General features: G+C 31.1%; 1 protein-coding gene and 1 long non-coding RNA gene across 2 annotated transcripts in view; both read right to left on the minus strand.

Annotated features, from left to right (window-relative positions):
• Positions 1-3218: 3218 nt before the first annotated feature.
• The window catches only part of LOC143056134 (uncharacterized), a 40923-nt gene continuing 20766 nt past the window's right edge, over positions 3219-23375 (minus strand). The window contains exons 5-9 of the mRNA XM_076229218.1: positions 8928-9026; positions 8657-8755; positions 5707-5925; positions 4203-4316; positions 3219-3358 (exon numbers count right to left, since the gene is read on the minus strand). Coding sequence (XP_076085333.1) covers positions 3285-3358; positions 4203-4316; positions 5707-5925; positions 8657-8755; positions 8928-9026 — 605 coding nt within the window. The 3' untranslated portion in view covers positions 3219-3284. The remainder of the gene's footprint in view (positions 3359-4202; positions 4317-5706; positions 5926-8656; positions 8756-8927; positions 9027-23375) is intronic.
• LOC143057100 (uncharacterized) lies at positions 17879-23046 on the minus strand. Its single transcript, XR_012972634.1, has 4 exons — positions 22943-23046; positions 22032-22275; positions 18872-18929; positions 17879-17986 (listed from the first exon to the last, which is right to left on the minus strand). It is a non-coding gene; the product is annotated as an uncharacterized LOC143057100 (long non-coding RNA).

Raw genomic sequence — 23375 nt, forward strand, 5'->3', positions numbered from 1 at the left:
AAGTGATTCTACTACCTTAATCCTGAGGATTCCAACATGATATTTGTATATTAACTTAATTATTGGGGAAATCGGCAGAGATAGATATATTATTTCAAATAATGTTGCTTTGTTTTAAACATTCATTTTGATGTTGATTAAATAAAATAAAACTTATGTAGTACACAAGTTGATTTAAATCAGAGATTTTTTTTAAATTGTTAATTTTAAACATTGAGAGATTGACATTTCCGTTTGTTGGTATAAATAATGATTAATTGGAGCTTGTTAATCTGTAGTATGTGTCAACACGTCCGAACAATGTGGGTTTACTATTTCCTATTTCTATTTTGAATACTAAACATGTTAAGGGCTTACGATACAGTGACAGGGGAGGTAATGACGTTGCTAACGTTAAATGTTATTTTCGCGACGTCAAACTGTGACATACCGGAAAAAGATGCATTTTTCGATTGATTTTTATCATTCAAACTGATTGAATTTGAAAATGAGTGCATGGACCCCTATTTTTTAAAACGACATTTTGTTTCATTTTGCAGGGAGATTATGTGAACCAAATTTTATAAAACTGTAAATAGTGCAATTTTTTTAATGTTGATAAATATACAGCAAAAAATTACGTTTTTTTCTCAATTCATGACCATTTGATAAATATGAGTTATTTCTGAATAAAATATACATGAATTTTTAGGATACTTATAAAATACAGAAATTACAAATTATTTAACAAAAAACAATTTGTGTTTATCTTTTAAAACAAAAACGTTAAGGATTTCTTTCGAAAGGGAAAATACGGCCACAAATCCGAATTTTTAGCAAATACACAAAATTTCGACCTCATTTAACTCCAAAAGTAGCAAAAGTAGGTATATTTTTTATTACATATTTGATTTAATCAGGCAAAAACTAGCCTTTATAGAAATGTTCATCAAACTGTAAATACGGGATCAAAACTGTATCGTATACCCTTAACAGTATTATCCTACAAATTCAAAATCAGAAAAAATAATGAGACTTTCAGTTAGCCTTATCTTCTTTCGACGGTTCTCTATTCTTCTTTCATCACTTGCTTTGTTTTATTGCCAAATTTCCAACAAGGTATCGTGGTTTTGATCACCAAATATGCATGAAAGCAGTTTGCAAATTAGAGTAAGGAGAGACCATAACGTCATAGCAGAACATTTCTGAAGAAGTCAAAATAAAAGAAGTTCACTGATATTCAAATAATCGATTAAGCAGACAAATCAAAGAAGCAACGGATTTGAAGGAAATCACAGGAACCTCTCCAGAAATAAATCCTTGTGGGTCGACAGAGCGTGCGTTTACTGTTATACATACATACATTTTCATGGATATTCGCACTGACCCAAGATATCACAATCGGTAATAGGATGCAAGCGGTACAGAAACTCTGCAGGAAGTAAAAACTTGTGTGTCGACAAAGCGAGCGTTTACTGTTATGCATACATGACGTGTCATGAATATCCACACTGAGCCAAGGTGTCATAATCGGTAATAGGATACAAGCAGTGCAGAAACTCTGCAGGAAGTTAAAACTTGTGCGTCGACATAGTCAGCAATTACTTCAATGCATGAAACAACTGTAACAAGTTATCACAATTAATCAATATATCTCAATCGGTAATAGGATACAAGCCGTAAAGTAACAGATGACAAGACTATAATGGTAACTAAAGATTTATGAAAATATGCCACTCGTGAATTGAGACGCTAACATACCGGTATTGTATCAGCCCACCTGTTCGAGATGTTGACTCTACAGCTTGTGTAACGATAACGTCTGTCGTTTCAACTCATAACTCTGTTTGGGAAGCATTTTTGTTAGGAATTATCCATTTCTTATGAAGTCTTTTTGAATTCACTCATGGTTCTATGCATGACCAATATACCACATATGTGGTAAGAAATATGTTAAAGCATTTAGTTATTGATTGGCTTGTCTATTATGTAACTCTATAGTGTTTCAATTTTGCTCGAAATAGATCAATATTGTGCTGTTTATGAATATCTCTGAACATCAAAATTGAGATCGGTAGTGCTTATTTATTTTAATATTGCATATCTGTATGAGACCTTATGTATAAATAATTGAATAATTGATTTAGAAATTTTAATTGGAATAATTGATTTATTCTCCTTTGTCTATAGTTATGTGTTATTTTACTTTATCTTTAATGTGGGTTCGTGGTAAAGAGGTGAAGACCGATGGCTACAGTGTTGAAGGTCTGAATTTGGGCGCGGGAAATTACAGAACCTCATAAAGGATATTTTTCATTCTCACACACATATCGCTGGTACCTAGACCGGAGTTTATTTCAGAATGAATACTATGGGGGCCTCAATAGGTCAAAGTTGTCCCTACTTTAACCTGGCGATCAATCGTTTGAATACTGGTAACGCATTTCTGTAAACATTGTATAGGATCATTATTTAGCAAAACAAATGGTACATATTGCAGATTAACAAAGCAAATAAACACGTTTTAGTAATTGATATTTCAATTTTTAATTTCAGTCTGCAATATATGTATAGTAAAACGAACATTAATTAATGACAGTAGATCGGAACTGTATTTTTCCGGCATTTTATGTCTTATTCTGAGACGAGAAAAGTCTGTTATTCCTTCCCTCATTAAAGGCATTAGCTGTTGCTGTATCTCAGCCGCATTATAAATCAACCAATCAGAATCTATTTGTGATAAGTATTTTTTCAAGATGGCGTGTATGTCGACAAACTTATAGTGATACGAAGCAACAACCAAGATCCTATGATACTATGCAAATGAAAACAAAAGTAGAAAACTATTTTCTACATATATTGGTTTCAACATGTCGATGCCACTGCTGAAGAAAGCTCGCACCATAGGGTATGATCCAGTCTAGTATCTAATATTTTTGTATTGACATGTAATAGCATTTTAATGTTCATTTTGCATGTACTGTTTAAAATTTTACCTTGAATTATTCAATTTATTTAGTTTTTTCTATCCCTGGGTTAGACTACATTGCATTTGGTGTAATCAGCTAAACTTTTCTGAATATAGAATTTTTAAGCTTTCCTACTTCGCATTTAATTTTGTCGCAGAATTTCTTTGATTCGAGAGCCACAAATGAAACTTATTTGGACGAAGAAGTGTCTCGTGTAACAAATTATAAGCCTTATGTATACCTTTAATCGGGTTTAATTAAATAATACGATTCATGTTAGTGGTATTTTTATTTTGTTTTGAGTCTGCATCCATTCGGCATAACTCTAGGTATATGCTACCTTGTAATCGACAACCATCCAGTTGTTGTTGAAGGTTTTGCTGTTGTTACATGCATAGTGGATTTAGAACCTGTAAAATGCAAATATCTAAAATTAGAATTTTATTCTGTGAATGTTTGTAGTACGAGCTAACGCGAACAGATATACATATTTCAAGAAATCCCTTCGATTTGAGTCTTACTGACCTCATTTAATCATTATGTTATAAACATTAACGCATTATTATGAATCTCATGTCTATAAACAGTAAAATAACAGCAATACTAAAAACCCAGGAAAATTAAAAAAACGGAAAGTACGTCATCAAATGACCAAACCAAAAGCACAAACACATCAAACGAATGGCTAACAACTGTCATAATCCTGATTGGATACATGCATTTTCTTATGTAGAAAATGGTGGATTAAACCTGGTTTGATAGCTAGCAAAACCTCTTACTTGTATGACAGTTGCATAAAATTCTCTAATAAAAGGGCCATTGAACAAAAAGCCTTCGTGTTTCCGAGGACGCTAACAAAGAGATTTAAACCTGTTAACTCGAATATATGTAAATATCAAAATAAATAACTGAAAGGAATGAAATTCTATAAAGACTGCTATTTTCGTCATATTCTATATACATGTACTAAGATTTTCTAATTCATTTATTTTACCACCCTGTTCAGTACATTTCCTCATAATGTAAATATATTGTTATAAATTTTCAGAAAGAAATTTCCGTAATGTGAATTTCAGAGAGAATTTTCCGTTATGTGAATTTCAGAAAGAAGTTTTCGTAATTTGAATATCCGAAAGTAATGCTAATTTCATTCAATGAGTGTACATGCACTTTTTCAAAATTTCGTTCGTAAATCATTATAACTGAATGTAAAATCCATTTTAATGAATTAATATAAACTTTAAATATACACACTGCAAGTACCACAGCTGACTGGGCAGTATTGGCTTACAGGTGATGAGCAAACCATGTGGTCCTCACAATTTACAAATTTACTATCAGCACATGGCTTCTGTGTGGTGATTGGCACTGTAATATAGAATAATGTAACATTCCCTGTTTTACTTATTTGTCGATACAGTTTGGGTTTCTCTTATTTTAAATACCCTTGTGGAATGAAATAATTCTGCAACGACTAATAGTTAGTATTATTATTGGAACATGTCTATGCTTTGACATTTACAAATGAGAATAAAAACGGGACATGTGTCAAAGAGACATCAACTCGACCAAAGAGCATAAATCATTCGAAGGCTACCAATGGGTCATCACCATTGAAAAAAAACACATCCAGAGGCGGGATTCAGCTAGCCCTAAAACAATAATGTTTACCAGTGCAGCATTTAAAGCAGGTTCTAGAGGATGTTACTTCAGGAATTGTTTACCTAAGGTATTTTTCTTTTGATCGTACATGTCACTTTTCAGTAGTACTAAAATCTACATGTTTGTAACGATTTACATGGGAAAAGGTTAATCCAACGTGCTTGGTTTCGTTTTTATTCTATAACGTTCTAGAATCACGAATTTCCAATAATTGCTCATTGTATTTTAGCTTTGTACCCTCTACTATTAATACTGCATACAGAACTGCATACAAAAAACAACGAAGAACTCACATTTAAAATCAAAAGTACAAAATAGTAAGTTACTCTTATATTACGGTTTAAAGAACAGTAATGACAAACATCATATCAACATAACATTGTAGTACTGAAAGCAATGGCATAGTTCTGAACCTGCTGATATGATATAAATATAAAAAAGGAAGATGTGGTATGATTGCCAATGAGACAACTCTCCACAACAGACCAAAATGACACAAACATTAACAATTATAGGTCACCGTACGTCCTTCAACAATGAGCAAATCCCATACCACATAGTCAGCTATAAAAGGCCCCGAATGACAATGTTAATCAATCAAAAGAGAAAACAAACGGCCTTATGTATATTAAAAAAATGAACGAAAAACAAATATGGAACAAATAAACAAACGACAACCACTGAATTACAGACTCATGAAAGTCGTTTAACACTCTTATTACAAGGCTATTTCAATTTCTAAGTTGAAGGATGACTGTCTTATATATGAACGAAATATTCTCTTTTATGATATTGAGCAATATATTTACTGTCATAAATTGTAAAATTTAAAAATACTAATGAAAAATGTTTTCGCTACAAGAATTGATTAGAATATAAGTCCTATCATAATAGTAGTTTTAACATTGAAACAACACTGTGCAAATTGTATGCGTTCGAAGCGTTTTCTGGATTAACCTTCACCAAGAAGCTCAAACCAAACCCTAGTTAATATTAATTTAATCGTCCAAATGAATTTCTTTGTTTAAAAGACGATTAGTTTGAATAGTCTCGAGGAATAACATTGTTTATCTGAAGTAACCTAAGCTACACATACCACAAAGTTTACAACTTAACGGGCACCTGTCACTAAATGGTGATTGACATATATCTGGATCTTGACAGTTGACAAACTGTTCATCTACGCATTGTTTTAAGGCTGGTATCGTCTGCTGATTTCCAGTTAGCGTTGATTGTACACTTTGCCCTGATGATATTGTCTGCTGACCTGAAGTTTGCGTTGTTTGTATAATTTTTACTGTTGTTGCTGGAATCACTGTAAAAAGTAAAATCACAAAAATACTGAACTCAGGGGAAATCCTATCGGAAAGTCCATAATCACATTGCAAAATCAAATGACAAAACACATAAAAAACGAATGAACAAGAACTAAACTGTCATATTCCTGACTTGGTACAGGCATTTTCAAATGTAGAAAATGGTAGATTAAACCTGGTTTTAAAGCGCTAAACCTCTCACTTTGATGACAGTCTCATAAAATTCCGTTATATTTACAATGATGCGTGAACTAAACAGACATAATAAATAAAATAGTCAAAATATGGGTACAGCAGTCATCATCGTGTAACAATTTTAAAAGGAAAAATTTAACAGAACACAATAAACTTTCATTGATTCGCGTGCCTGACGTCAGAAAATTTTATACGTCACATAAATTTGTCGTTCAATGTATATAAAAACAATTTAAAAATTTCACATGGGCAATGTTAGCATACAGGGTTAAAAAATCAAAGTATGTAAGAATTAATTTCGGGAATAGACCGAGATTTAAAACAGTCCAAAAGTTATATAGAATTTATAAGAATCCACAAATAGTTCATTCCACTACGCGATCGAATAACTTTGACGTTTGTGGTTCAACGTATTTTCGAATTCATAATAGAAATATATCATAATGACATATAATAGAACAATATCATATTGACGGGATCTTTTAAAGTTCAGAGTCGCGTTATAAGAACCGAAGAAACACAAAAAGTGTAAAAGAGATATATTCAAATTCGTTAACAGTTCAGCAAAAGCAAAAGATCAATATTGCGTCATGCATGTGATTTACAAATATCTTCTCTTTTTGTTTATCAATTTATAAATTAATTTTAACTGACGGTTTAATAGTCTTTTTACAACTAACACACGAAATTACCGGAAAGATATACAAGTATATTAGAACCCAATAATATCATCTTCAGGCAAATAACATTATACTGGCATTTATAGCACATTATATATTGAACATGTATAATTGTAAAATAACTAATATGAAGTTTTGATATAAAGTTTAACACTGTGCATTAACATAGCCTTTGTATGAGGTTGATACGATGAATATCGTCCTCGGTCAAGATAATCTGAACTGCTCAATGTATAATGTATAATGTACTGACCTAGTCAAGAGTTCATAATTAATAAATATCCATCCATGAGATGTATTCTCATTTGATTTTTTGTTTTGATTGTATCATATATTTTTAATTAAACCGTGCAATATCACTTTTTTATTTGCTGTTTTCTTTAGAAATATAGTTGAACATGTGACTTTTAAAAAAATAATCAAATATATGTACCTGAAGCCTTGTTTCTATTTTTAAGTATATTGACGCTATGTTTCTATTTATACGTTTATTGAAGGTCAATATACAAAATAAAAAATAACATTTTTGCAGTACATTGTTTATAATTTTCTGTCCAAATTCAAATGAATATGGCAGATCTGCGATGATGACTTTAAAATTGTTTTAAAACTTATCTCTAATTTAATGGATTTATAAGTTCTAATAGTGTACACACTTATCGAAGACCTTTTGTTGACCTCCTTAATCTATTCAACGCCTTGTCATATGATCAGTATTTATGAACACTAAAAAGATGTTGAGACCCAGATAATGATACTGACATTTCTACCTGACAACAAATCTTACAACTTCTATATTTTCATTTCGATGTAGCAACATTCCAGCAGCGCCTGCATACGGACTATATATCTTCCAATTAAGGTGGTACCCAACACTTTCAGTAAAATTAATTTTGCTCGTTTAAATTTCATAAAATTTTGACAAAGTATATATTGACAAAAATATAAAAATTTCAAAAAATTTGAACCAACCGTTTTTTCAGAAAAATTACACTGGTTATATAGCAGTTTGACAAATACTAATTTTGATCATTTAGAAGCCTAATATTTCCTTCACAACATAACGTAATTAAAACGTTTAGCTGATTTTACAGAGTTATCCCCTTGTAGTGTTAGGTACCACCTTAATACGATATTCCCAGGCTTGTGTTTCCTTTCATGATTTCCTTGACAGAGGGTTGCTGCTTATAAGGAATATATTAAACCAAGATTTCCAAATGGTGAAGTTGAAATCATCCCTAAATTTGACGGACGACATCATGAGTTGGAATATTCGTTTCACAGATGATATCGGATATGTTCCTTATGTTGTAACTATAATCCCCTTCCCTTTTCACGAATGTGACCTACCGAATTATACTATTTACTCATTGGTAATAGCATGAGCAACACGACCTTGTTGTGTCTTGTGTACTATTATTTGTTTGTTTGTCTTTTTCTTTTTTCACCATGGCGTTGTCAGTTGATTTTCAATCTATGAAATTGAATGTACCTAATATATTTTGCCCCTCTTAGGTAACTAATACATATTGTTGATCATTTACTACACGACTCTCTGAAGAACGTATGAACGTGATTGTAGTTGAATGTGTAATTTCAATACTGAGGAGTTCCAAGTAGTATTTACGTCACCTGATTGTTGGCTGCTGTGTCAGCCGGTACGAACATAAGATGTTTTGCGAGAACTTGCATTATGTTTTTAATCCAAGAAACAGGCGAATTACTGATTCTTTTATTTATATCTAAATTAAATTATTATTCGAAAGATTTGAACGGTAGATTCATGAAAAGCACAGGAATAAAATCAATACTCTTTACGAATGAGTCTACGAAGCACATATCATTATATACTTACTCATCTCACAACGTCGACCAATGAAACCATTCACACAACCACATAACCCAGACAAGCAAAGTCCTCCATTTTGACACGTAACATCATGACATGGGTCATCTGACATAAAAAAAAAAATTTTGTAAATAGCAAAAAAAAATTATAAATTATAATAATTGCGGAGGTATAAAGTTTTGAACGGTATAGTAATGAAACACACTAAAGGACAAATCCATAAAAGCAGTTACTATTCATAAATGGAACAACTAAGTTCAAGCAATTATATACTAACTTATCTCGCAATGTTGACCGGTGTAACCATTCACACAAGCACATAATCCAGACGAACAGTTTCCTCCATTTTGACACGTAACATCATGACATGGGTCCTCTAACAAAAACAAATAAAGTGTGTAAATGGCAATCATTACGCAAAAAAAAATTCAATCATACATTCATATAATGGACAATATCAATATATTGATAGTAACAAAATGAAAACAAGTTGCAAGATACTGTATATTAATTACTCAATCAAAACATAAAAAAAAATAAAAAAATAAAACAAGTTTTAGTGTCTGACAAATCGGGTCTTTTAATGATCAAATTGACTGTTTATATTAAAAAAAGGCAAATTATCGTTTAATCTTGCCTAGATGTGCGTACGATATTTATCAAGGTTTATATGAAAGTAAAACAAGTAACCGGATATCAATCAACGGAACAAGACTTAGTAAAAAACATTTGTTTTGTAATTTATTCTACATTATCTGAAGAATGTACTATTCTAATATTCATATTCTCTGTGCTAAAAAGTAACAATTGACAACAGTGTCTACTGCAGTTGGAAGAACAATTTGATAAATGTACAAGTATGGCTCAAATAAAAGACAAAATAACGGAGTTTCAAATAAAAAATATTTCATATACAGTCGTAGCAGAAGAAATCTATTTTCAAGTATATTTGGTCAGATTGGAAACTTTCAACAAAGATTAAAATAAAACACTCTTTAGTTTTTACACTTTGCATTCCATGTTCTGGCATGAAGCACGCTGCAAAAATCCAACTCGTAAAGCTGAACCAAAAAGACTTTCATACAATTGAAATACGTTGCGTCACTCGAAATATAATAACAATTAGGGCTAGATTGGGTTGGGAAAACATATGATGTATTTATATTTATGACGTGTGTCTGTCTTATACAATCATCCCTCATAGTATTATTGGGACAATGTTTGTTAACAAAATGTTTGTTTTTTAGTGATTAAGATAATAACTCAATAATGACTGTCGTACTTTTATTTTTGACATTTGTACCTATTGTCTCAATTGTTTTGCCCACAAATCGATGTCAATATAATGGAATTTAATGCGACTGTCATACAAATTAGAGGTCATTAGAGGTTTAGCTAGATATAAAAACTGGTTAAATCCACCATTTTCTACTTGATTAAATGCCTGTACCAACTCAGGATTATGAAAGTTGTACATTCATTTGAGCTTTTGATTTTGTCATTCGATTAGGGACTGTCCGTTTTGAATTTTCCTCGGAGTTCAGTATTTTATGTGATTTTACATTATTTTATCATGATAATTTCATCTAATAATAACTAATAATTGATCTGACGAATTAAGCCTTTTTCAACTGATTTTTATAGTTTGTTCTTAAATTGTCTTATTACACCACTGTACACGGTAATGGGGGCTTGTGCGCTGATAGCCCTGCCACAAACTTTATGTGACTGTCCCAAGTAAGGAGCCTGTAGTTAAGTGGTTGTTGTTGGTTTATGTCTGTCACATTTGATTTGGATAATTGTTTTGTTATACATTATGCCGTTAGTTTTCTCAATTGAATTCTTTTTTTTTTAATTTTTAATGTCAAGGCCTTTTATAGCCGATATACGTTATAGGTTTTTCTCATTGTTAAAGGCAAAACGGTTGCCTATAATTGCTTACATCAACTTATATATCGTTAGTGGATAGTTGTCTCGATTGGCAATTATACATCATCTCCTTATTAGTATAAAAATAACAAACAACCGTTTTGCTAGGGTTACATAAACCTTTTTGCAGAGTGTTTTTTTCTCTTTCAGATCAACATATGATTGACGTCACACACAAACTTCGTCTAATTGATGCCCTACTTTATCAACAAATTAAAAACGGATGCATAGCAAGTTCATCCTTATATAGTCAACCATAGCGAAGAACACGACGAACTCCCTTAAGGAACATTCATGTTATGAATGACTCATTACGAAATCAAAACGATGATCTTCCACTTTGGGCATCGGGAGAATAATGTATAATATATTGATTGTACTAATACGTGAACGGTTCTAATTTTACTTGACTAGTTGGCTTTTAGACAATGAACCTCTCTTCCATGATGGCTAAGTTTAAAATATTTGAAATCCGAAAATAACAAATATTTAAGAGCTTACTAGACTGAAAACTAACCAAAAATATGGCAAAAGCTCGATAATTAATTCAAGCTGTGCAGCATGAGGGAAATACAGAAAAATGTTTTTGAAAATATTCTTACATTTAAGTAATATCTTTCGGAACCGCGTTTACAACAAATGCCATCAACATTATGAAGAGGTGTGGTAATACAACAGAAATCTTCTTCCTTTGGTTGTTGTTCCGTATAGCTTTTTATGTAAAGTTTAGAAATATATCCGAATTTTATATCTCATTTTTGTTTCCTGCTGATGTTGTTGCTAATTGTTTCACATGCAACTTATACGAAAAAAAGAGATTATCAAAGTTGACAGCAACTTTTTTTTAAAACGAAAAGGAAAATGTCTATGTCCAATCAAGTTATATATGTCCAGTTAAAATTGAAAACACCATGAAAAAAAATGAAATTATAAAAATACACTACACTACACTACACAGAAAACTAAATCTATAGTAACACAGCATGGGTCTTAAATCGGGTGCCTTTGGTGACAGTTACTGTTTTCCCAAAACACTTGAATGAGTCACTTTGATAATTAGACATTTCACACCATTTGAAATATTAAATAATTACACTAATATTATATTATGCTTTTTATCATAAATTTTACATAATATAATACTAGGACACAATTAGCTTTTTTCATTTGGAGAGACATACATATATATGAACCGTTCATTTTCTTCACAAAGGTGATTTCATTTTTCTTTCATATAGACAACGATTTCACATGTTGATGACAAAATCAAAGATTTTCAGAAAATGTGTGTACAGTTTAGATTTGTTTCAACGAACTCATAACGCTGGCAAAAAAAACGACATAGATATATATTTGATTTACCTTTCTCACAATGGTCTCCAAAATATCCTTTATTACAATGGCATGATACAACTCCTATTCCAAATGTACAACTCCCATGTCCATGGCATGTATGCTTGCATACTAAAATTAACGCAAGCGATACATGTATGTAGCGTTGTTTTAATAAAAAAAATAAAGATTTAACAGTTACAGTTTCGCTTTCTTACACATGTTACAGGCTGTACTAGTTTTGTTGCGGTAATACTTTACAGGTGGAACTGATGCCAAATGTGAATAATGGGGTTTGTCTGTTTGTCGTTTTCTTTTTTTTTTGCCATGGCGTTGTCACTTCCTTTTTAAATTTGAGAGTGGGATTTTTCTTTCGGTATCTTTCGGATTTTTTCGTAAATTCTCATTTCATGAGTCTATATAGATAACGTATAATACATAAACAAAACTCCTTATCTTTTACAAATAAAGCTAGAGATTTTCTGTTTCAGAGAAATGTGTATTCAAGGTTATGGTTATGTATTGATTCAATGTCGAATCGGTATCAATCTATCGAACATTATTCAGAATTAACTCCCGGTCAAGTTGACCTCAGGTGGAATTTTTGTTAGTCCTTTGTTAGCTCAAAATGTGTAGCAGTATTTATATATGCATCCTTGGTTTCAGATATAAGTTTGAGAGATCCTCAACAACACTTACACAACCACAGCTGGAGGTGGTTTCACTTGCTCCAGACAGGTAAGAAGATTCTGTTGCACTTATAGGAGTACAAATGCGGTAATGAGTCTCAATTAGTGACGGAACAATAGAGAGAAAGAGGACTGGATCAAGTCAGAATCATGAAAGTTGTTTTCCATTCTTTTGATGCGTTTGAGCTTTTGATTTTGCCATCCAATAAAGGCGTTTCCGATTTGAATTTTCCTTCAAGTTCGTTCTTTTGTTATATACTTTTTGTAACAAAACTAACCTTTGAAAACTTGTGGATTTTTAAACTTCGGATAGATGGTTCATTCAATTAAAAAGGGACATTTAGTCTGTAACATTGACCTATTGTAATTGTATACAGGAACTATTCAGGAATAAAACATTTATTTCTGTTAAAATTTCGTAAAACTTCAAAAATAGGGTACAGCAGTCAAGACTGTGTTATAATATTTAAGTCATATGAAACGAGTGACTTGTGAAAAATCATGCTGATCTGATTCTGGAACAAATGCATGTATATATCATTAACTAAGTCCTCTGTGCACGATTTTAGCAGTAGATTACCGATTGTCACCTAAATAAACAATCCACAAAGAAGCGTGGATATCGAACCCGTGTATAACATGTATACAATAAGATGATGTTTTATTTCATTGACAGAACCGTGCGTATTGCGATCACCTGATTTTTACGAGAAATGTCATGCTGATTTCACTACATGCAGAAAACATATCGGCGAATTGTTTACCGGAAGCAAACAATTAAAAAAAGTAATTTTCATTTAAATTTGGACAAATTATAGATTTTTTTTAGAAAACAAATATATGTACATTAGTTTTATAATAAAAATTAGCCATTTAGTTATAGAAAAAATACATATGCATCATTCTTTTTAATGTGACGATTAAATGTAAAGAAAAAAAAACAAAACGGCATATAGACAAAGGACCATAGCCAAAATGAAAGACAAGAATACAAAAATTACCACAGCACAAAAACATAATGCTAGAATGCACCACTACTGAGCCATGCCAAAAGGGTATTACCAAAAAAATTGGACTAAACAGTAAAGTGTATTAATTTACAAAGAAAAATAAAGAACACTAAAGCACACTTTGAAGATGACAAACAACGCCAGTACCTATAATGTATACTTCAAAACTATCTTCTATTATTTGTGAAGTTGATTCGGAATATGTATCAAAAAGTCTTGGGATCTTCCGATGAACGTTTTATAGAAGGACTAGACGTTCTTGAACATAACCCTGGTTCATCAGCCTTCTGCTCAGACGTTTTATAAAGTCTTATAGCCCTTGCAAGCTCTTGAATATCGAAATAGTTGGATGCAGGTATGATGCTACTAAGGTTGGGGAAAAAGATAGTTTCAAAATTAAAATCGTCTTGCTTGTCATAGATTCTTGTGATATAACCACTTTTGACAAATTCAATGTACATGTATAAGTCTAAAAAATTAGGCAGAAGAAGCAATGTCTGTTGTTTTTTTAAGTTTCGGTTCTTGGTGATATATAAATGGAACTGAATAAGAATATTTGCGATTGTTAATGGAATAAACATCCTCAAACTATCTGAATGTGCAACGAAATAATCTGGAGTCTTTAATGTTCTTAATTTCTTTGAAACGTATCCGAAGGAACTCCGACTCATGTAAAAAAAAAAAGAAGATGTCGACAAGGAGATGCGAACAGTTCGGTCAAATAGTAATGCCGACAAATTGTAGGAAAAAACCTAGCTCCAAATTCAACAAGTATTTTGGAAATCATAAACTCAAGCATACTGATCACTTGTTACTCTGAATAGCATATTTCATCTTTTTGTTTACTATTAACAGTTTGAAAACAACACGTTTATTAATTGCATGCGTCCGAAGCGCCTTTCTGGATTAACTTTCCTCAGGAACGCTCAAAGCCAAATATTTAAAGTCCAAGCATTTTCTTCGGAGTTCAGTAGTTTTGTGATTTTACTTCTACAATAAAATTATAACGTATGCTACTATTTTTTTTTTTTTTATATAAAAAAAACATTGTGGATTATTTCTTTTAGACGATTTTTTATTTTCCGAGGGGATTGGCGGTATTCAGCGTTTTAAAATCAAAAATTTTTTAAATATTATTTTCAGAGAAAGATTGAGATTTAAATTATTCAGAATTATATGTAAAAGCATCGGAAAATTACAAAAAAATGCCTTTTGGTACATTTTAACCCTTTTGCAGCGGATTGTTAAATAAACATGATAAATGTAAAGCCTGACAATAATATTGTGTACTGGTTTGCATAGATCGTGTAATTTTTATCAGGAATATCTAGGTTTGTAGCATAAAAATATTATTTAACAATTATTAAAACTCTCTAGAATACTTACTGTCCTTGAACACTGAAAACAAATCCATATTAAAATACACTGAACTACAAACTGATCGTTAGTGAGTATATAGCAAATAATGGTAACAGAACAACATATTGAAAATTCTTTTAAGTGATGTAAAATAACTAATATAAGAACACTAGACTGAATTAGAAACTAGATTGAAATGATTCTTCAAAACCTGTGAAATAGGTACACGAGTCACGTTCCATTTGATTATTATTTTGTTTGTCTCGCCGCAAAATTTCAATTAGTAAATATAAATGCATATTGTTCACATTATATTAACGTTCTGTCCGCTTTACACATACAAAACATATGCTGCTTTTATTATACTTATGAATATGTTTAGAATCATAATGACTTTGTTTGTGAAAATACAAATGGAATGAATTAAAATTTTTGCTAAAACGAATTAAACGTATAAATCTTTTGTACAAAAGAGCAACTTAACGTATATTTAGTACAGAGAAAGTCTGTCGATGAATACCAAACTATTTCAAAAATTGAAAACAACACGTTTAATAATTTCTTGCGTCCGAAGTGCTTTTCTGGATTTACCTTCATCAGGAACGCTCAAAGCCAATCATTTGAAATTCGAAGATGTATAAATACAAAAACTCGTAGAAGAGCTATATGTCAAAAATGCCTAAAACAAATAGCCAAATTCATCTAAAGCCAACTTTAGTTTCATAATAATTTCAAAATTTATAAACGGACAATTTTTGTAAAGTTTGTTAAATCATGTCAGTACCGAAGGACTGATTACTGAGCTGATGATACTCTCGGGGACTGATAGTCCACCAGCAGATGTATCGACCCAGTAATGTAAAAAATTGAAAACAACACGTTTAATAATTTCTTGCGTTGGTGATTTTATAATTTAAACTACAATAGAAAAACAAAAGATATCAGATATCCATCCATGACACAAAATTAGTACATGCACAGCAACAAAAACACACATTATACAAAGGAACAGCGCGTCTTTGCTTTTCTTCATTTCAAAGTCATAGTAAGGCCTTCAACACGGAGAAAAAATCTGACCTAACTGCATGTTTAAGACTGTCCCTAGCACCGGCTTGGTTATAACATTATATTGCGAAGAATGTTTAAAAGTAAAAGAACTCTATAAAGATATAGTTTCAAAAGCTAACATCAGAATTGACCGACAAGTTAGTTTAGCGAGAATGTATTTCAATCAAAAGTAGATAAAACCGTAAGATGTTATAACTTAACTTGTAAACTCCTTCATACGGACTCTTAAGCCGACAAAACGCTCATATGTGTAAAGCATCCAAAAGGTCGAAATAATTCAAGTGAATATAAATCGAGTTTCAAATCGAATGTGTAAAAACCATTTTAAAGAGATTTGTGTATTCATATTCATAGTTTCGGTTGTACTAAATGTATTTGTTTTTATAATTCTGCTTAAGCTTAATAAATTACTGTACAAGACATGCGCTTGAAAAAATCAATATTGAAAACTTCTAGACATATAATTTATCACGCTAACCGAATTTTCTTCTGCATTAAGTGACGCTGGAATAAAAAAGATAAAACGGAAAGGAATATACAATGTAGAAAGCTTTCCTAAGTATTTTTCTTTTGTCATCGAATTCTGTTTTTTATTTGATTATTTAATAATAATAATAATAATAATAATAATAATAATAATAATAATAATAATAACAATAATAATAATAATAATAATAAAAATAATAATAAAAATGATAATAATAATTGTTCTTATTGTAATAATATTAATATACTTACTGTCGTCTGTTGAAAAAAAATAAAGATCAAGATAATGAACATGTATGTAGAACATGATTATAAAATTCCTTTTATAGGGGCATAAGCTACGATCAATATAAAAAAATAAAATACAATACTTGTTTTCAATCAATAATTAAAGTGTAATAGTGATATAATCGATCGCTTTTAGCAACCAGTTTTGTTCAGTTATGTCAAAATAAACAAAGAAACATCGATAATGAATTATTCACTTGCTAATAATTGTAAATTAACCTTATTAAACTTATATGCATTGGAACTTCAATTCAACCCCTTAGCTAGAGAGGGGTCACATATGCACTATTTGTATTCAGTTAATACACATAAAAAAATGAACATCGAAAGTGAAACAAGGGCAAACGATTTAACTGATCCGATCTACAAAAGAATCATTTTTATACAGATAAAAGCGGTAAGAAACATATGTTTCAAACATATAAATTAAATATAAAATTAGATAGAACTAGAAACTTATAGTTGCACGTGTATGTTATTTATTTATATACTTGTATGTTAACGTTTATATCGAGTTAAATGACCGTCGGCAGTCTTTGGAGGTCACAAATTGTGTTGATAAGATGGCATTAAGACTTTGATATTCACGAAATGTTGATTCATATTATGGCGTTCGTGCATCACCAATTGTTTATTTTAGACTTTTTATAATTAAGGTATATGATGTTTAGGAATGTTATAAAACAAATAAGAAATCGGTGAGCATGTATTTGAACGTAATGCCCCTCTAACTAACCAATAATAAATTCTATTTTCAATTATTCACTTCTTCTACCTGTTTTCAAGGGACCATATAATTCACTTTTATAGTAAAACGCTATTAAGTTCAGAAATTCGAATAACTTTTTATCATTAACAGGCAATCTTTTCATTACAATTTATGAAAATAATGTAGTTAATCATATTTATATACATTTAAGAGCTATGGAATTTATAGTAACACAATTCGATACCTATTCGATGATAAGTATAAGACTTTGTATTCTACAATGAAATTGATAATAAAAAAAGGACATTTCTTTATCCTGAATATGGAAAGTATGATGATATATACTTCTATTACTTACTATAAATCATGTTAAAAAGCCGCGACTTACGTCCTGTTTAAAATAAGGTAATATTTGAATAAGGTTGATAATTACCAAGTAGGAAACGTCTGTGTTTTTTCATCCTATCTGCAACATATCAATAAGATGTCAATCAATATTTGTTGTTGCTGTGAAATTTCCGTTCACAAATCTCATGGTAGACACCTCTTGCATTTAATTTTTCACTTATAATTGTAAAAAAAAAAACCCAAAAAAAACACCCAATACCATCGAATCATATCGATTGCATAAGGAAAGTGTTCAATGTTGATGAACATAAGAGATGAAATTGATTGATGAATGTTTGTATAACTTAAAAATTTGCCTTTACATGATTATGTTTACCTTTTATGTCCTTTGATTTCTTATTATTATTTATAAATGTTGATGTAAATGTCCTTTGGTTTTGTGAGTCTTGGTTTAGTCCTTGGTTTTGTGTTATTGTCTTTACTCAAAGTGTTGTAGTTTATAGATGTAATACCACCAAATCATGGTACGTCACATCCGGTTGTATACGAAAGTAGGTCTAAAAAAATATTCCCTTGAATTTGACAGTTGTAGAAAACTAACCCTGCATTTCAATGCACCTAAATTTTTCTGAGTCATGAACATGTATGTTGGGTGTCTGAAAGCATCATTTTTTTTTATTTGATGGTCTTATAAAATATTTTGGAAAGTTAACGTTACATAGTTACCAAAGGAGGTAACCAGTAAATAACAGTTTAAAAATTAGGTTGTTTACATTCGGTGATGGTTACTTTCTTATATGCAATGAAATGTAGTGTGTAATTTTCACTGTAGCACTGGAAAGGATTAAACTTTATTCATGCAAAGTATTTCTTTGGTTGAAATAAAGGTAAATACTGTACATTTTTTTTAAAGTGCCAATTTAACAAAGACTAATAGGGGAAAATCAATGGTGGCATTACACCTTTATAACCAATGCAAACAAGTAATTGTATCAACACTTACCACAACAGTCCATTGTACAATGTCCGTCTGCTTTTCGAACCCATACTGTTACCACGTTCTATAAAAATTTACTTGACATGTTTTATTAAGAAAGCATTTTATTAATTTATATCAATTATAGATAACCCTTTTAGTTGGCTTGTATATCTCTATTGGATAATATCTTACATGGTTTTATGATATTCTTCCTTCTTATTGATTTATTTGGTAACATGTTTCCGAATATATGGCTTGTATATTTTGACATATTTGTAAGATTCAGATCGACGTCAGGTCTCTAATCGACGTCCTTTCCTCAAATCGACGTCCAATTCTGACGTCACAATAAAATAACATTATTAATCGACGGCCAATGTTATGTCCCTCTAACCGACAACCAATTTTTGGACTCTCTAATCGACGTCCAATGTTTAGCTTCTCTAATCTGCACCCGTTTTATGGACTTGTAGCAATGACGTCATAACTTTATAAAATTAAATCAATGGAGCAAGACACTGTACCTAATGAAGGATACTGTTTTGATCTGCTTTTGAAAATACAAACGAAAATAGGCAAAGATCAAAACGCCGAGACATTTTGTAGCGACATGTCGTATAACATGGAAAATCCAAAGCAAAGGAACAAAGTGGGATATGGGATTCTAAACAAATTATTGCGAAATAAAAAAACGGTGAAGACTGAATACTGCCCTCTAGATATCGTTTCACTTTTCCAATAATATGCACATGACCCTGACACATATTTTGTTAGCGTTATATGACGGTATGTTGAAAAATTTGTGAAGGGGATCACAAATGGTTTTAATTACTTTAAAATGGAGTTATCGTATGGAATTGTAAAAAAAACAACAATTTTTAATCACAATTTTATTAATATCTATAATAAAATCAGTTTTTAAGAGTACTTTGGAATCAGATACAATGAAAAGAAGTTCAACTTTATTGTTTGAAGTAGAAACGCAGCCAAAACCATTACAATTAGGATCTATTGCAAAGCAGTTAAGATGTGAATGTGTTTGATATGTTGGAAAGAAAATCAGCAACGATTAATTGATCTTTATTAGCGTATTGTTACTTAACTATCGATATCAGTGATTTAAGACAATATGAAAAAAGTGTAATTAATTACTTTTGGAGTGTCAAAAACTCGTTGGAAGTATTTGAAAAATTGCATGCAAATATTGGTGATTTTGAATCTGTTCAAAGTTTTGATTTTTCTACCCTATATACCACTTTGCTTCATATTCTTATTAAGAAAAAATTCACATCCCTAATTAACTGGGCATTCAAAAGTCAGAATGCGAGAACATATGTTCAAACTCTTTTAGGTCATTTTTAGTAGCAATAAACAAAAGAACTATGTCGATTGGACACTATATATGCGCTTGAATTTTTACTTGATAACATCTTTGCTCGCTTTGAAGATTCCGTATATCGTCAAGTTATTGGAATTCCAATGGGGACTAACTTTAAAACACTTATTGCGGACCTGTTTTTGTATTGTTATGAGTTACACTGTATGACTTAAATTAGCAAAGACCCATCGAAACAATATTTGATACAAAAATTTAACAATACTTTTAGATATTTGGATGATATATTGGCTCTCAATAATGACGACTTCAGTATGTATACTAAAGAAATTTATCCTGTTGAACTTACTTTAAATAAAGCTAATACTAACAATGGCCACTGCCCTTTCCTCGATCTTGATATCTAAATCATTAACGGGAAGCTTAATACAAAAATTTATGATAAAAGAGATGATTTTTCATTTCCTATCGTTAATTATCCATTTTTAGATAGTGACGTTCCCTTGTCACCATCTTATGGTGTTTATATATCTCAACTTGTACGATTCGCTCGTGTATTTAACAACGTATTAGATTTTAGTGAAAGAAATTTATGTATTACTGAAAAATTATTACACCAGGGTTTTCGATATCACAAACTAGTTAAAACATTTACTAAATTTTATCATCGGTATAAGGAAGTAATTCGTAAATATTACTCAACATGCAGACATCTTATACGTTCAGGTATTTCACATCCAATCTTTTATGGTAATATTCTTTACAAAGCACAAAAATGTCAGTATTCACGTCAAGGGCTTACAAAACTTTTAAACAAACTTATTAAGAAGGGATATAGTTACGATACTGTTGTCAGGTCATAAAAATTGCATATTTTGGCTTTTATATTGATTCACTTGTAGGGTCTTTGCATTGGAACTAAACACATTTATTTAAAAAAAAAACAGTTGTTGGCATGACACGGGTGATGTTCTTCCCATATATTTTATAATAGTATGATACTAAACCCCTAACGGGAGGGATTGTGCCTGATATTCATATGATGAAGACATAATATTTCAATCATTTTAATTGAGGTCTGGAGCTGGCATGTCAGTTAACTGCTAGTAGTCTGTTGATATTTATGTATTATTGTCATTTTATTTATTTTCTTTTGTTCCATCTTCTGACATCGGACTCGGACTTCTCTTGCACTGAATTCTAATGTGCGTATTGTTATGCGTTTACTTTTCTACATTGGCTAGAGGTATAGGGGGAGGGTTGAGATCTCATAAACATGTTTAACCCCGCCGTAAGTTTGCGCCTGTCCCAACTCAGAAGCCTCTGGCCTTTGTTAGTCTTGTATGATTTTTAATATTAGTTTCTTGTGTATAATACTAAATGTAGTTTAGTATGACGTCTCACTGTACAAGTATACATATTTTTTAAGGAGCCAGCTGAAGGACGCCTACGGGTGCGGGAGTTTCTCGCTACATTGAAGACCCATTGGTGGCCTTCGGTTGTTGTCTGCTCTATGGTCGGGTTATTGTCGCTTTGACACATTCCCCATTTCCTTTCTCAATTTTATTATGAGTCATCATAAAAAATGAGTGACCGATACTGATGCTGTATCATTTCTCAAAAGAAACATTTTTTTCACGATCCTAGTCTCTTTTAAAGATACTCATTTTGTCGTCTGGTAAAATGTAAAGGCAAGTCTTTTTGTAAAACTTTTGGGGTTGGTTTTAAAATTACAAATTATTTAAATCGTTTTAATGAAAGACGACAGCAATTCTACAACAAATGCAATATCTAAAACATGACAAAGTCTTGTCAGATTGATCAAGTTACAAAATGGGCACCACTTACCCCTGTATTGATGTCTGTAGCATTCACACTTATACATGTTTCGCCTTCAACTGTTTTTCTTAGTCCAGAAAACGTCATACTGGACTGTACATTCAAGCAACCATATGTCATATCTGTTAAAGTCCAAAAATCTAAACATGGTTTTGATGCATTGGGTGTAAATTCACAGGAAGCTTGTCCCTGGCCGATTAACCCGGATATCCATACACAGAAATACAACACTCTCATCATCTCTCTCGAGCTTCTTATTAAAGGAAGATAACCAAAAGCCTAATTTAATGAGTTAATCAGTCAATTGTAAATACTAAATAACCTTAAGCGTATATTTTCCTAAAAAGAAATGGTAAAAACAAAATATTTAAAAAAAAACCAACCTGAGATGTATTTTTTAATTATTTGAAATATAATTTATCACATCTTCTTATACATTACTTCGATGAAGGACATTGGTTGCAATATATCTCGTATCCAGTTTAATATTTCAGTTTCAGGTGTGGAGAAAACGACCGTGTTCATAGAATCGATTTGTTTGTGGTCTTCAAACTTGATATCTACAAAATTATTCAGATATACGCTTTTTTTAATTTATTTTCTACATCAAAATATTCAACTTTCATGATAAAAATATTCTGTAAGATTGTTTCTGTGTTGGTGGATTACATTTAAAAGTAATCATATCTCTACCTGTCTCGAAGTGTCATAGATTGAACGACTTCATATTGTCTGTGATTGTTTGACTATCGACACTCTATGTTATTAATTGAAACTAGATAATAGTTCAGATCTACTTTGGGAATGGGTAGTGAAGATTACAATATATAATTATGTTGATCCTTAATTTCATTACACATTGCAATGGTAGTTTTTAGACACGACATAAAAACAATAAAGAAAAATATCCAAACACATACCTTATGGTTGAACCGTTTCAAGATTCATTACAATACAATTATTATCTGTGTTGGAGATAATGTCCTACATTACTGACATGTAGGTGGTCTATAGTTTATCAGGTTTTCTAGCGACATTTACGACCAAATTAGATTGCGATAAAAATGCATAACTTGTTATTGCAGCATGTTGACAAAACATTTTAAAAAGTAGCGTTATTGCCTATTTAAAAATGTATTTCAGTCACTTTATTTGCATTAACAGTTTAGCCATTCCATCATAGAGTGATGAAAGTTACTTGATTTTCGGTTGTTTTACTCTTATCTGATGAGGAAAAAAACTAACAAAACATTTGGAACAACCAACAAACAATATTGGTCCTTGTGAAAGACTCGTGAAATTAACTCCAAATAATTTTTTTTTTTCATATTTTAAGGTCATTGGAGGAAATTT

This window comes from Mytilus galloprovincialis, chromosome 13 (assembly GCF_965363235.1).
Source record: "Mytilus galloprovincialis chromosome 13, xbMytGall1.hap1.1, whole genome shotgun sequence".
Classification (NCBI taxonomy): Eukaryota; Metazoa; Mollusca; class Bivalvia; order Mytilida; family Mytilidae; genus Mytilus; species Mytilus galloprovincialis.